The sequence below is a fragment of the Urocitellus parryii genome, chromosome 5 (assembly GCF_045843805.1).
Source record: "Urocitellus parryii isolate mUroPar1 chromosome 5, mUroPar1.hap1, whole genome shotgun sequence".
Classification (NCBI taxonomy): Eukaryota; Metazoa; Chordata; class Mammalia; order Rodentia; family Sciuridae; genus Urocitellus; species Urocitellus parryii.
Window position 1 is genome coordinate 5775783 of NC_135535.1, and position 13544 is coordinate 5789326.

At 55.2% G+C, this 13544-nt stretch overlaps 1 protein-coding gene across 1 annotated transcript in view; it reads left to right on the forward strand.

Moving 5' to 3' along the window:
• Positions 1-2860: 2860 nt before the first annotated feature.
• The window catches only part of Scube1 (signal peptide, CUB domain and EGF like domain containing 1), a 123696-nt gene continuing 113012 nt past the window's right edge, over positions 2861-13544 (forward strand). The window contains exons 1-2 of the mRNA XM_026394316.2: positions 2861-2948; positions 6130-6261. Coding sequence (XP_026250101.1) covers positions 2861-2948; positions 6130-6261 — 220 coding nt within the window. The remainder of the gene's footprint in view (positions 2949-6129; positions 6262-13544) is intronic.

Sequence of the window (13544 nt, forward strand, 5' to 3'; positions counted from 1 at the left end):
TCCCACAGGCGCAGAGAGCGGAAGTGGCCAGGAGATCCTGGGCACCTGGACTCCCTTTACCAGGGCTTGTCAAACAGCCACAGAATCTTTCCGCGGAGCAATAAGAATTCCCGCTAACTGACGTGCCCCTCGTTTTCTTCCTTCCTTCATTCCCACGGGATGGTTTCTTAAATGCCTGCTGTGGGGAGTGGCCCCTACAGATCAGCCGAGAGCCCTGCCCCTGGAGCACCCCAAGTCTGGGAAGAGACAGATGTGAACCCAGGGTGAGGGGGCTCTGATGAGGGAGTCCAGGGGTCTCCAGGAGCCCCGAGGAGAACCCACATCCAGCTTGGGGGCAGGGACTGGGAAGCAGGCAGCCGGGGCTGAGCCTTGTGAAGAGGGAACAAAAGAGACTCCTGGCAGAGGGGGCCTTCGGGCTCGGTGTGAAGGGCAGGACCTCTGGGGGCTCTCTTTGTCCGAGATTTACCAAGGCCAAGACTGTGGAGGAGGGGCAGGAGCCTTGTTTGCAAAGAGCTCTTGGTTGCAGAGAGCCCCGGTTCTTTGGGAAGGTGTTTCCCCTGAAGTCAGTGAGGCTCGTCCTCTGGCCTCCACTCTCCTCGCTCAGCCTCTCAGGCTCTCTGCTCCAGGGGCATGAGCTCCCCAGCTGGGGTCCTGGCATTCCCGTTCTCACCCCACCCCCCACCCCACCTCCATCAGGGCACTGTCACCTGCCGCACAGTGCGCTACAGCTTTGGTGCTTCCGGAACCTTCGCTTACTCACTTTCTTGCTTGGTCTTCATCTTCTCTCCATCTACCCTTCCTCGTCCATCAGGAACCCGCCCTCCCCCCCACTGCTTAGTGCCCAGCTCCAGGTCACCAGACCCAGAAGGCCTCTCTGACTGCCTCCTGGGGTAGAAGTGACCCCCTCTCTCTGTGTCCCGTAAGCCACTTCCTAGAGAGCATGCCTGAGGGACTTCAGCCCCAGTCTCCTAACTCACCACATGGACCACATCTCCTTCTAGAAGGAACCACTTGTCTCCATCCACACACCTCAGAGGAGGCTAGCTCACTAGCCCACCTGACCTGAGCAATTACTTGGGGGCAGGCTGGGGATGAGAACTTCGTATGGGTGAGAGGCACCCCTGGGCTGTGGGGTCACAGTCAAAAAGGCCATCACGTGTCACCATCTCTGCCTTGATTTGGGGAGACAGAGCCTGGGAGGTTTCCTTGCTGCTATCAAGCTTGGGGGACCTGGTCCAGGGGGAGAACCCCTGATGAACAGGCACACAAAAGAGCATTATTTCTAGTAAGTCAGGGGTCCCTGAAAGGCCCCTCAAAACACATTCATTGTCCCATGCACAAGATAATAGGTGGTTCTGGGGGAGAAAGCCAAAGCCATACAAAATAAAACCCTGGAGCAGGGTCTCCACAATTAAAGCACCAGTCAGGAGTGACTATGCCAAAGGAAAGTGTGAAGTGATGGGGTGGAACTGGGGCTTAGTGGAGACCAGAAGCAGCGCTTCCTGCCTCTCTGGTCCCCTCACCTGGGATATGACGAGCCTCAGGCACAGGGCCAGTGCCGGAAGCTGGTGCTAAGCCAGGTGGGAGCAAGAGCTGGCAGGACACAGATTTAGATTTCCAGGCTGAGGAGATGCCTAGAGGGTGTGTGTGAATGTGTGCGGGAGGGTGTGCCCAGGGGCAGGGAGGAGAGCTGGTGTGGGGGGCAACCTGGGGTGAAACTGGTGCAGGCCGAGTGGACAAAAAGAGAAGTCTTGTCTTTGAGTCGAGCCGGGAGAGCAGGAGAAGAAAAAAGGAGCTCTTATTGGTGGTTGTCAAGGAGATGGGCCTTGGGGTTTGCTGAACTTTCTTCCCTTTTAGCGTCCTGCCTGGAGCTGAGAGGGGCCATTTATTTCCAACAGCGCCTCGCGGGCGGTCTGCGCCAGGCTCCAAGGCCGAGGGCGTCAGGTGGAGACCCCAGGGCAGACCCAAGCAGCTATGATGCCCCTCCCGCCTTGGCTACCGCCCCGCCGGGCTTGTCACTGGGAGGCCCAGGCCTGGCATTGGCAGATAGCAAGCCTCGCTGGCCAGGGCAGCCCTGCACGGTGGCGGTGCCCTGCGGGCTAAATGCAAGCAGCCTGTCAGCCATCGTGTTGTCGCGGGGGTCCTGCGGCTGTCCCATGACAAGCACACTTAAGAATCATTGCCCTTTGGAGAGTGGTAGAAAGTTCATTTGCTTTGAAGGTAAATTTTGAAACCATCTCCACGAGTTTTTCCAAGTCCAGCTTGTTCGATGCTGCCTGGGCAGCGCTTGGCACCCAGTAGGTGCTCAGTAAAGGTCGCCAGAATGGCCCCGCGGACAAGGCATTGCTTTCACTGCTAAAGAACGCCTCGGGGCCCTTCGCGACCTGTTCGAAAGCCCCCCCACTTGCTCCGGGCGTGCGAGAGCTGGGAGAGGAGAGTGCTGCCCCCAGAGGGGCGGTCACCCTGGACGACGGAGACTAGGGGTAGGAGCCCAAGAGCCTGCAGCCTCCGAAAGAGGCTGGGCAGAGACCCCGCACCCACAACCCGCAAGCAGCCTGGGGCCCCCACCCCCCACCTGCCGCCCGCCCAGAGGGGAGGGGCGGCTCCGGACGCCCCCGCCCGCCACGCCCCCGCGGGCCGGCGCCCCACGCCCATTGGCCGTCCTCGCGAGACGCCCCGCCCCCTGGGGCCGCGGGCCAATGAGCGCACGGCTGTCAGCTCGTCAGCCGCCGGCTCGGTCGCTCGGGAGCCCGAGCGGTGGCCGAACAGCTAGCAGCTAGGAGCGCTCGCGCAGCGGCCGGTCGGTGGGTCCCGCGCCCGGCACGCCCGCACGCCCGGCCCGGCCCGGCCCGCAGCGATCATGGGCGCGGCGGAGGTGCGCTGGCACTTGTGCGTGCTGCTCGCCCTGGGCACGCGCGGGCCGCTGGCGGGGGGCAGCGGGCTCCCAGGTAAGCGCCGGGCCGGGGGACGGCGGGCGCCGGGGCGGGGGGGGGGGCGGAGGCGCCGTCCCAGCGGGCCCCCACCCGTGCCGTCGGAGGCCGCGGCCCGCGCCGCCCCGCGCCCACTGTGCCTCTTTGCAAAGTAACTTCTGAGGCCGACCCGGGGCGCCCCCTCCCCGCAGCCGGGCTGGTCCGGGGCTCCTGGAGCCCAGAGGGGGCCGCAGCAGGGGCGGGGTGGGCTGAGGCCCGGGGAGGGGAAGCGTGGGGCGGGAGGAAGAAAGAAAGCGCGGTGGCTGGCCGAGGGGCATCCTGCGTGCGGACCGAAGTGGGGTGGGGACCCCGGAGCTGAGAAGGGGCTCCCCAGGGAAGAGGGGAGCAGGCCGAAGGAAGGCCGGCGAGGAGACGGGAGGAGGTGAATGAGGGGAAAAGAATGGACAGAAAGAGGGAGGGGATAGAGGGACAGACCGACAGTAAAGGAGGTTTAGAGGGAACAGACAAAAGGACACAGGGCGAAGCCCAGAGAAAGACGCAGAAGGGTCGAAGAGGGAACCTAACGTCCCAGGGGAAAGGAGGGAAGCTAAGGGAGGGAGAAGGAGGCAAAGGGACAGATCAAAGGAGCTGACTGTGGAATGGACTACCCGATGGAAAAGGAGGAGAGGTGGAGACAGATGGACACCAGAGAAAGCGACAGGAGGACGAGAAGGGAGGCACACTGGGAAGGACCGGGAAAGAGCAAGGATGGAGATGCCTGGAAAGAGACAGACATATGGACAGTCAGGAAGGAGAGAAGAGAGGAATGAGAATGCACCCCGAGCAGACCACAGGCACAGGAAGGTGAATGGGACCCAGAGGAAGACTGACATGGACCTCAGTGAGGAGGACATCTGTAAAGAGAGGCAGGAGACACAGGAGGGAGTGGCCATAGTCAGGGCGGTCAGGCAGGCAGCGGAGGCGAGGTGGGGTGCCAAGTGGACTTCACAGGGACTCTGCCTCCCTCCCTGTCTTCTGGTCCTCTCTGGTTGCCTGAAAGGGGCTCTCAGGCAAGGCTGGAGTCACATTCTCTCCTTGTGTCTTCAGAGGGGCTCTCTCCCTGGGGAAGGGTCTTGCCTGCCCTGCTTCCTGTGCCTCCTGTGCCATGGAGCTGGGTTCCATGAGAAATGTCTTTGGTGTGGGGTCTCTTCCTGGGAGTGACACCCTGCATGAGGGTGCCAGACATTTACATTCCACAGCTGGAGGGAGCTTTTCCACGGACCCATCTTCCAGAAGCTGGGCTTTGTTACCCGTGCCCCTACATGTATGTGGGGGTCTCTCTCCAGTTTTGGAGTCCATTGCCTCTGTGTGACCATTCCCTTGTACCCATCTTTCCCTTCTGGTGTCTCTCTGTCTTCCTCTGTGTCCTGTCTCTGGCCCTCTTCTCCCCTCCATGGAAGCCCAGTGACTGAAATCCCAGCAGTTGGTCCCCAGCATAAGAGAACCGTAGTCAAAGTGAGCAGCCTGTGCTGGAGGGCAAGTTGCCCTGCACAGGGTTCTGCCACCCAGGTCAGGCAGAGTACGTAGCTTTGTGCGCAGAAAGCCCTGACCTGGGCTCTCCTGCTCTCTCCTCATCTCCCACCTAAGGTCATGTTTGTTATGTGGTGTGTTGGCAGACAGCCCCCCCCCCTTGCCAACATGCATCTGTTCCCATCCTGATGAGGATGCATGCCCAGGTGGGAGATGGGGGTTAGAGGTGGGCACCAGGCCCAAGAGCACCGGGCAGTTTCCTGTCCCTCGTTCCCATACACTCACCCTTGGGAAGCAGGAAGAGCCATACCTGTGTCCTGATGCCCCTGTTTGACTGCTCCCAGAAGTGGCCCTGGACATTGGCCCTGGCCTGTGACTGCCTGCCAGTTCCCTTCCCTACTTCCCTGGGGCAGCTGTGAAGGGTGGGTTGCCACCTCAGCAGATCCTGCCACCCTCAGAAGCAATGCCTCTGTGTGTGTGTGTGCTCGTGCGCACACGTGCACGCGCATGAGGTCCTTCTGTTGTGTTTTGGTTTGATGCCTCTCTTGTCCCAGGGGTGTGCTGGAACCTTGGGGACTGGGGTTGAAGAAAAGGAGTCCTGTTGGGGGAGGGGGAGTAGCTCAGGGACCCCCTACATGCAGATTTAGAATCCAGATGCCAGCCAGGGAAGTAATTCAAAGTGGGCATTTTGGGGGGCCAGAAAATCTAGGGTGAGTCCAGAGGCATGAAGAGGCAGGGATATTCTACACTTTCTCTGGCTTTCCTGGGTCCTTCTGTCGGTCTGCCTTCCATCTGTATTTTCTCATAGCCAGCTGGGTGAACAAGCCAGGTGAGCTTGTTCTATGTCATAGTCTCTCCCCTGAGGAGCAAGTAACCTGTAGCACCATGCTGGGTGCTCTGGCCCCTCCCTCATCTAAACCCAAGAAATTGCCTGTGCCCCAGGGTCCTCTCCCTGTGTGTGTGAGAAAGTGTGTTCAAGTGCATACACGGGAGCTGTTGTGCATCATGTTCCTGACGAGGTGTGTGTGTGCCTTGAGGGCTGAGGTAGGGAGTGCCAGGAGTTCTCTGAACCCAGGCTGAACTTGAATCTGAAATCGGGTTGCAAGAACCAGTTTTCCACCTAGGTTTTTGAGGAAGGGAAGAGGGTATGGGGATCAGAAGCATCTACCAGCCTGGGTTAGCCTAGTTAGATGTCAGTTCTGCCCCCGTCTGGACTCCAGTCTGGGAGTGTGGAAGCCAGCTAAGTAGCCTATATGCTACAGCTGGTGGGATTCGGTGTCACATCCCCTGCAGGAGTTCTTGGGATGGTCTCTGCTCTCCCATCTGGGTTTCCCCATCTGGGGGATTTGAACTCCCCCAAGGGCCCCTCTGGCTCTAAATTCTAGAATAAGGAGAGTGGAAGAGGATTGGAGCCATGTTTGTGGGGAGAGCAAAACACACAAAGATCCTCGAGTTGTCCCTAATCCTCAATTTCCCCATCTTTTTATCATGAAAATCAGTGATCCCTAATATGTTGGTAGCTGTATGCCTGGCCCAGAGCAGCTTCCCAGGATGTTCCCAGATTGTGCTGTGGCCACTGTAATTGTCAGTTACCTCGGTGATCAGCAGAAGGGCTGGGGCAGGAGCTCCCGCCACCACCAGGGGCTGCTGCTTACCCAACCACACTTACCTGTTGCTCCTCCACCCACAGGGACAGTGGACATAGACGAGTGCTCAGAGGGAACAGATGACTGCCACATCGACGCCATCTGCCAGAACACACCCAAGTCCTACAAATGCCTCTGCAAGCCAGGCTACAAGGGGGAAGGCAGGCAGTGTGAAGGTGAGTCTGCCCAGCCCTCCCAGCCAGACCCTATGCCTGCCAGGGACAAAGTAGGTGGCAGATGTCCACCCCCCATAATGCCAGCCAGGACTGAGCCCACAGCCCTGCTGCCATGGGCATGGACACCCAGGCTCCTCTCAGCTTCTCCTCCCTGGAATGCAGACTGCTTCCTGGGGGGAGGGGGGTTGCGGGTGGAAGTTGGAGACACAGGGTGCCTGATTCTCACCCGGTTTTAGACTTTTGTTTTTTTGAAAGAAATCAAGGGGAAGCATCTTATATTGATTTAATATCTGTCCCTAACTAGATGTGGGGTGAGAAGAGCCTAGGGTCCCCACTCCTCCTAACTCCAAACCAAAACCACCTGCATGGCCTGGAGCTCCCTCAAGGGACCGCAGAGCCCTCCACAGCTGGGAACTGGCTCAGGTCTCCTGGCCCAGGCTGCCGGGCTTGGGCAGAGACTATGGATTGTGCCTCTTGTCTGTCTGTCCAGCCTCTCCTCCCTGCCTGGGGGTGCTGGTTTGAATATCTGGCACTAGAAACCAGCTCCCTTGAGCCAGCAGCCTGAGCTGGGCACGGTGATGCACGCCTGGAATCCCAGCAGCTGGGGAAGCTAAGGTAGGAGGATGGCAAGTTCAAAGCCAGCACTGGCAACTTGGCAAGGCCCGAGAAACCTGGCAAGACCCTGTCTCAAAAATAAAAAGTAAATAAATGGGCTGGGGTTGTGGCTCAGAGGTACAGCGCTTGCCTAGCACCACATAAAAAAATAAAATAAATAAAGGTATTGTGTCCACCTATAACTGAAATAAAAAAAAAATAGACTTTTTAAAAAATAAATAAGTGAATAAAAAGGGCTGGGGATGAGGCTCAGTGATTAAGCGCCTCAGGGTTCAATCCCTAGGACCAAAAAAAAAAAAGCCCAGCCTTGGTAGTGTCGGGAACCAGGGCTCTCTGGGGCAGACGGAACCTTTACCGTCACTATGAGGGTCTGTGGGGGCATCCTGACCATGGGTCTAGGGTAGAGCTTGGCCTGGCGGGCAGGTGCTGGAAGCAGCTCTTGCCACACCTGATGTGAAGTCACTGACCCAAATCCTCCCTGTCTGCTGCCGTCGTACAGATGAGGAAAGAGGCATCTTTGACAATGTCCCCAAGTTTCACAGTGACATGGCAAGGACTGAAATCCAGGCCTTCTAATTCCCACTCAGCCAGTCTCTGGCGTCTCATTTTCTTCTCCCTGAACCCTGCCAGCTTGGCCTTTCAAAGTGTGAGGTTTGTGTCAGGCTCACGCTAGTGAAAATGACGGGTGCTACTCTTTCTGTGCCAGACTCTGCAGAGGCCAGAGTTTTAAAGGACGTGGCAATGCCACCTTCAGATGCTGAGGTTGTTTATCCATCTCATTTATTGAGCATCTGCTCAAGGCCGAGTGTTGGGCAGATGCGGTCTTCCTGGATCAAGCCTGGTTTGGGCAGATCCCTGGCTGACTCGGGGCCCGGAAGCTGAAGAGGGGAAGCTGGTGCCTTCCCACCGAACTGTGGACAGTGCCAGGCTGACAGCAGGGAAAGCAGGTCACGGGCAAGAAGTGAGAGGGTGGGCTGCCCAGCTGCTGCCAGGGCCTGGAGGTTAGCTCAGTGGTTCCAATGTGTAGCTTGGTGTGACCACTTTCTGACTCTCTGCTGGGCACCCCAGACCCAGTGCCCTGCAAAAGGAAGGCCATGGTTGGCACCCCCACACCCGTGGTCTCTTCCCACCTTACGCCACTGACGGGGCCTCTTCCTCTCCCAGCCTAGACCCTAAGCTGCCGGCCCTCCCTGCTCTGAGGCCCACATTTCTTCCTCTCGCCTATTCCCCTGAAGCCTTTCGGAGTCCAGTTGAGCTCCCCACCCCACCCTCGGCCTGAGCTAGGGGTCTGACTCCAGCTCCGGCTCTTGCTGACTCTGTGGGCCTCGTTCCTCCTGGGGAGGAGGGAGGAGGTCGGGTTGCCCCTCTGGTGTGAGGAGGAGGCTGTGCCTGTGCTGCTGGAGCTACAGTGCCTCTCCAGGGCTCCAGCCTCTGCCTTCCACTTCCCAAAACATTAAATCCCCAACACTCACGTGCTGGGATCGTCCGTGTTTCCGAGTCCCTGTTTCTCCCCTCCTGCCGAAGCTCCTGTCCTCTTTGTGTCCAGGATAAATCTAAAGGTGGATCATTCTTTAATTTACCTCCTCCAGGAAACCTTCCCTGATAACCTCCTCTCTCTGTTACACACATGTGTGCGTTCCTGTGCGCATGCATACACACACACACACACACACACACACACACACACACACACTCTCTCTCTCTCTCTCTCTCTCTCTCTCTCTCTCTCTCACACCATGCAGTAAGTACCCATTAGCTTCCTGGAGGCCCCTAGGCTTCCCGTCATTGCTGTTCTGACTCTGGGTTATAATGGTGTGTCTTGCTCCCCAGGGAACCAAGCATGGGCTTGGTATTGGGGATGTCACACGGAAGCTGTCAGACTCAGCTCACGATGAGCTCCTCAGCTACAGAGAGCCTGGCATGTCTGTCCTGTGCCTCCAGCTCCTGGGGCAGAGCCTGGCACAGCATGGGCATGCTGGATGTGTTGGTCTGAGTTGGCTCTCGATGGCCCAGGCTGGAGCTCTTCCTGGACCAGTCGCCTGTGAGAGCAAGTGTTGGCTGGGAAGCACGGAGCACAGGGTGTCTGGGGGTCTCCTTCCTGCCATGTCGACTTGACCCTGTGTCATGCACAAGAGCTGGGACAGGCCTGGCCTCTGCACGGAGAGATGGCTGCAGCCACCTCTGAAGTGGACATTTAAGGGGTGGCTTTTCCTCCCCAAGCCTGTTTCTCCTTTAGTTTTGGGGGCCTAAAATACTCCCTGCCACAGCTGGTCCTGGAGACTGAGATGCAGTACGGTATACTGGGACCCGCGTGCCTCGCAACCTGGCTCCCCATGGGCATCAGTATACAGTATGTGCTCAATATGCAGATGAAGATGTCACTACCACCACCACCATCCTCTGTTCCCACTACTTCTCAGAGAGGTCACAGGCTCTGCTGCAATTAGGAACAAGGAAGACCTTTGAAATCCTTCATGCAACAGAGGTGATGGTCATGGTCCTGTCTGTTCCTGCCCTGCAGGAGCTTGTTGGCTCGTGGTGTTGTACGGACTGAAGTTATTTATCAGTGGACATTCTTGTTAGCAGGTTTAGGATAATACAAGGGGTGCACCTGTGCCTGTTGATCGGCCTCACCAGTGGTACATAGAATGACTGTTAGGTACAAAGAGCAGGGTGCCATTTGATCACTTGCTCCCTAAACCCTCATGAGTGAACCCCCACATGCTAGTGTGGGTTCCAGAGTCCTGAGTGGACCCTATCCTACTTACATGAGGTATTCTCATTCCTGAGGACCACCCAGAGTTCTCAGTTGGTACTGACATATCTTGCTGGAGCCTTCCCCAAGGACCACCAGAACCCTCTCTGGCTTCCCCTGGAGGACTGTGCAGAGACTTCCAGGACCTTGGAGACCACCTAGATGCGCATCTCCTTGCTTTACAGATGGGAAAATGGAGGCCAGTGAGGGTGGAGGTCTAATGGGGTTGGGACAAGAGCCCAGGTGTGGTGGGCCATTTCTCCACACTGTGTCTATATGTGATTATGACCATGTATCCCTTTTTGCTCCAAGAAGAGGAATGCACTGTTCTTATTCAGATAAAACAGAGAAGGTAAAGCATGGACTCAGAGCCAGACTGCATAGGTTCAAATCTGGGCTGGGTAGCCTGGGCAACTTACTTAAGCTCCATTTGTTTATTTGTAAAATGGACATGCTACTAGTTCCTGCTTCCTGAGGGTTAAATGAGCTAATGTATTAACAATACTTTAACATCACCTGGCACATAGGACATCCCATATAAGTACGAGCTGCTGTTACTGTGATCATGATATTGATGGTGGTGGTGATAAGGGTGATGTTTGCTGTTGATAGTGATGATTGTGGTGATGTTGTTAATGATGATGGTGATGTTGATGGTGAATGTGGTGGTGAAAGTGGTGGTGATGGTGGTGATAATTGTGATGGTGGTGATGGTGGTGGTGGTGGTGATGGGGATGGTGAGGGGGTTGGAGGAGGTAATGGTGGAGGTGGTGATGATAGTGATGATGAAAATAGTGATGGTGATGTTGTAGGTGAAGGTGGTGGTGGAGGTGATGGTGAAGGTGGTGATGTTGATGGTGAAGGTGATGGTGATGGTGATGGTGAAGGTGGTGGTTATGGTGACCATGATGTTGACAGTGATGAGGGTGTCTTTGATATTGGTCATCCTTATAGTTTATGTTGATGAGTGTAAGTCAATGATCATAAATGTTGTGATTAAAATCTAAACAGAGATAAAGGTTTTGTCTTTTTCCAACAATCCCCAGGACCTAAAATGGCTGGGAAAAGAGGCTTGTTGGTTCCTTGACTGTTCATATAAATCCATGCATACATCCAATTCCCCATAGCAATGTGTGGACCTGCAACATCTGCAGATGACCATCTACCTAGAAGATGCAAGTTAAAACACACAGACAGGCTTTCCTACGTGCGCCTGAACCTACTTCAGGAGTAACAAACATGCTTCCACCTTCCTTTACTGCCCTCCACGTGGTCATTTCCAGGGTTGAGGAAACCCATTTTCCCTCCCTGGGCTGCAGCATCTGCAGGCCCTGAGCTGGAGGGGGGCCTGCAGAGGTTGGAGTCTTGGGGGGATGAGCCCCTATTCTACACATCCCATAGCTTTGCTGTTTATTGTGATGAACCCAGAGGATGGATTCTCAGTGAAGCCTGCCCTGGGAATGTGGCTTCCACGATCTCCCTGGTTTTTCATGGGAGACAGAGCCCGGTGGTGGGAAGCCCTGCATGGGCTGTGTGAGCCTCTTCTGTCCTTGACAGTGTGACCGTGGGAGTTCTGCAGGCTGTGAAACACTTGTCAGAAAACTCAGAACCAGAGGCAACCCACCCACATTCAGGGAAGAGCTGCACCTTTAAGACCATCTTGCTGTGTGGCTTGTGGCCTCCACATGCAGAGCCACCGTGAAGCTGTGTTCTGGGCTTGCTGTAGCCAGAAAGAGTTACTTACCTTGGCCAGCTAGGTAAGGCTCTGAGAGAGGCAGGGGTCCTGTGAGTGTTTGCTTGGCAATTTGCGTCTTTACAGAATCTGAAGTTAAAAGAAACTTCATAGGGCATCAAAGTGCCCCCCTGTGTTCCACAAGTGACCACTGCTCATGTTGCCCTCTCGGGACCTGTAAGTACCTGTTTTAATGCAGCCAGGCTACAGTCATGTTTTCCTGGAATGTGGGTCCCTTGAAGAAGGGCTTTGACCTGTTCTTCTCCCCTCCCTGGAATCCAGCAGGTGCGGAGGGCATTTGTTAGAGGAAAGGGCAGGCAGATGTGTCCCCAAGGACACCTCCTCCAGGAAGCCTTCCCTGGTTCTCCAGACAGGTGAGCAATCCTCCAGGGGAGCTTCTGTCCTCCGAGCCCCTGCCATCCTGGTGGTGATGACCAATGTGGCTTCCCTGGAGCCAAGCCCAGGCTGGTGTTAGCACCCAGTGCTGGAGGTACCAGAAAAGGCCTCCCAGAGGCCTCACAAACTCTGAAGACTTTACAGATAAGGAAACTGAGGCCCAACAGGGGAGAGAACTAGGCTAAGGATGGCTGGTGTGTCCAGACAGGTGGCAGAGTTCACTTGGGGACACTGGTCAGTCTCCAGTCAGGTGGGCCAGCTAAGGCAGCAGGGCCTAGATTCTAGTTCCACTCAGCCTTGGGTTCCTAGCGGCAGGCGGGGTCCCCAGGTCTGAAAGCAGTGAGGTGGGGGGTCCTAACGAGGGATGACAAGAGGACACTACAGAAACGCTTTCCTTTTCACATGTCCCCTCCCTTGCTGCTGCCAGCTTGTTTGACACAGTTGTGAATGTGAGCATTTGGAATCTCACTGCTGGTTGCAGCAGGGCAGGGGTGCCCTGGCTCAGCCTCAGGCTCAGCTCGGCCACTTAGACTCTGATTTGCTCGTCCTTCCCTTCCCCAGCTTGCCCAGTGCTCTTCTTTCTTAGTTGCTCAAACTTACCTCAGGGCCTTTGCACATTCTGTCTATCTGTCCCCTTCCTTTTGTTAAGCCTGTGCAACCCCAGCTCACTGGACGCCTTGGGTAGGGGCACTTTGGAAGCTTCCAGGGCCAGCCTTGTGCTGGCCTTCTGGTCTGAATTAGCCAGGCCTGTTTGTGCTCATTCTGCCGGAGGGGCAGGCTGGGGTGAGGAGGGGGGCACTTCATCCCCTTAAATGCTTCAACTCATTTAACCTTAATTGCCTTGTTTTCATAGACATTTGCTGAGGAAAAGGACCAAATTATAGCTTGAATTGGGTCTTACTAATCTTAATTAAAAGCTCTCGTTTATAATCAGGACCAGGCCTCCAATGAGGAGCAAACCGCCCTCAAATGGCTTGTTTAAATCACTAAGCCCTTTTTGCTAATCACTGTTTAGTCTGAACCAACAGCACACATCACCCCCTCTATGTGTACTTAATTTTTTAGACCACTTATTCAAGTGGTTTATTCCATTTTCAAGTTCCAATGCAGGCCTTTCCCAAAATGCTGTAATTAAAACTCTTGGGGGAGATACGTTTTTGTTTTGGCCACAGCATTTAAAATGTATTACTATTTTCCTCTTTTTGTGTGTGAAAAGGAAAAAATGACAACCTTATGGCCATCAGAGATCACAAAATTAGCATGTATGTAATGAATGTAAATAGTCACTTCCTGAATTTTATATCCCTGGGGCCTGCTTGTCAATCACAGCAGTTAGGTAGATTACAGAGCATGTTATTAAAGCGTTTTGACAAAACTCCTAATAACATACCCAGTGATCCATTTAGTTTAACATCAGAAAAAAAACTTCAAACCAATTGGCCTTCCAGGGAATAATGTCTGTGACCTTATTAAATCATTTTCATCATTATTGCTGCACACTTTATTGAAACTCCAGACAAAATTCCGCTTTGGGGGCAGCCAGGAAAGGTCTGGGGAAGCAGGCTTTGGGCAGGGATGGGGGGGATTCTCCTTCAAGTCTTAAAGCATGCAATCGCACAAGCTCACGTGAGCTCTGCTGAGATGAAAACTCAAGTCCTGCAGACCAGCAGGCAGGAAGAAGTTGGATGCGACTTAAAGTTCCAATTTTCTGTCAGCTAGCAATTAATCAGTGCTGCTTGCAACTGGTCCCAGCTCCACAGCAGAGGTTAGGCCACTTGGAATGTC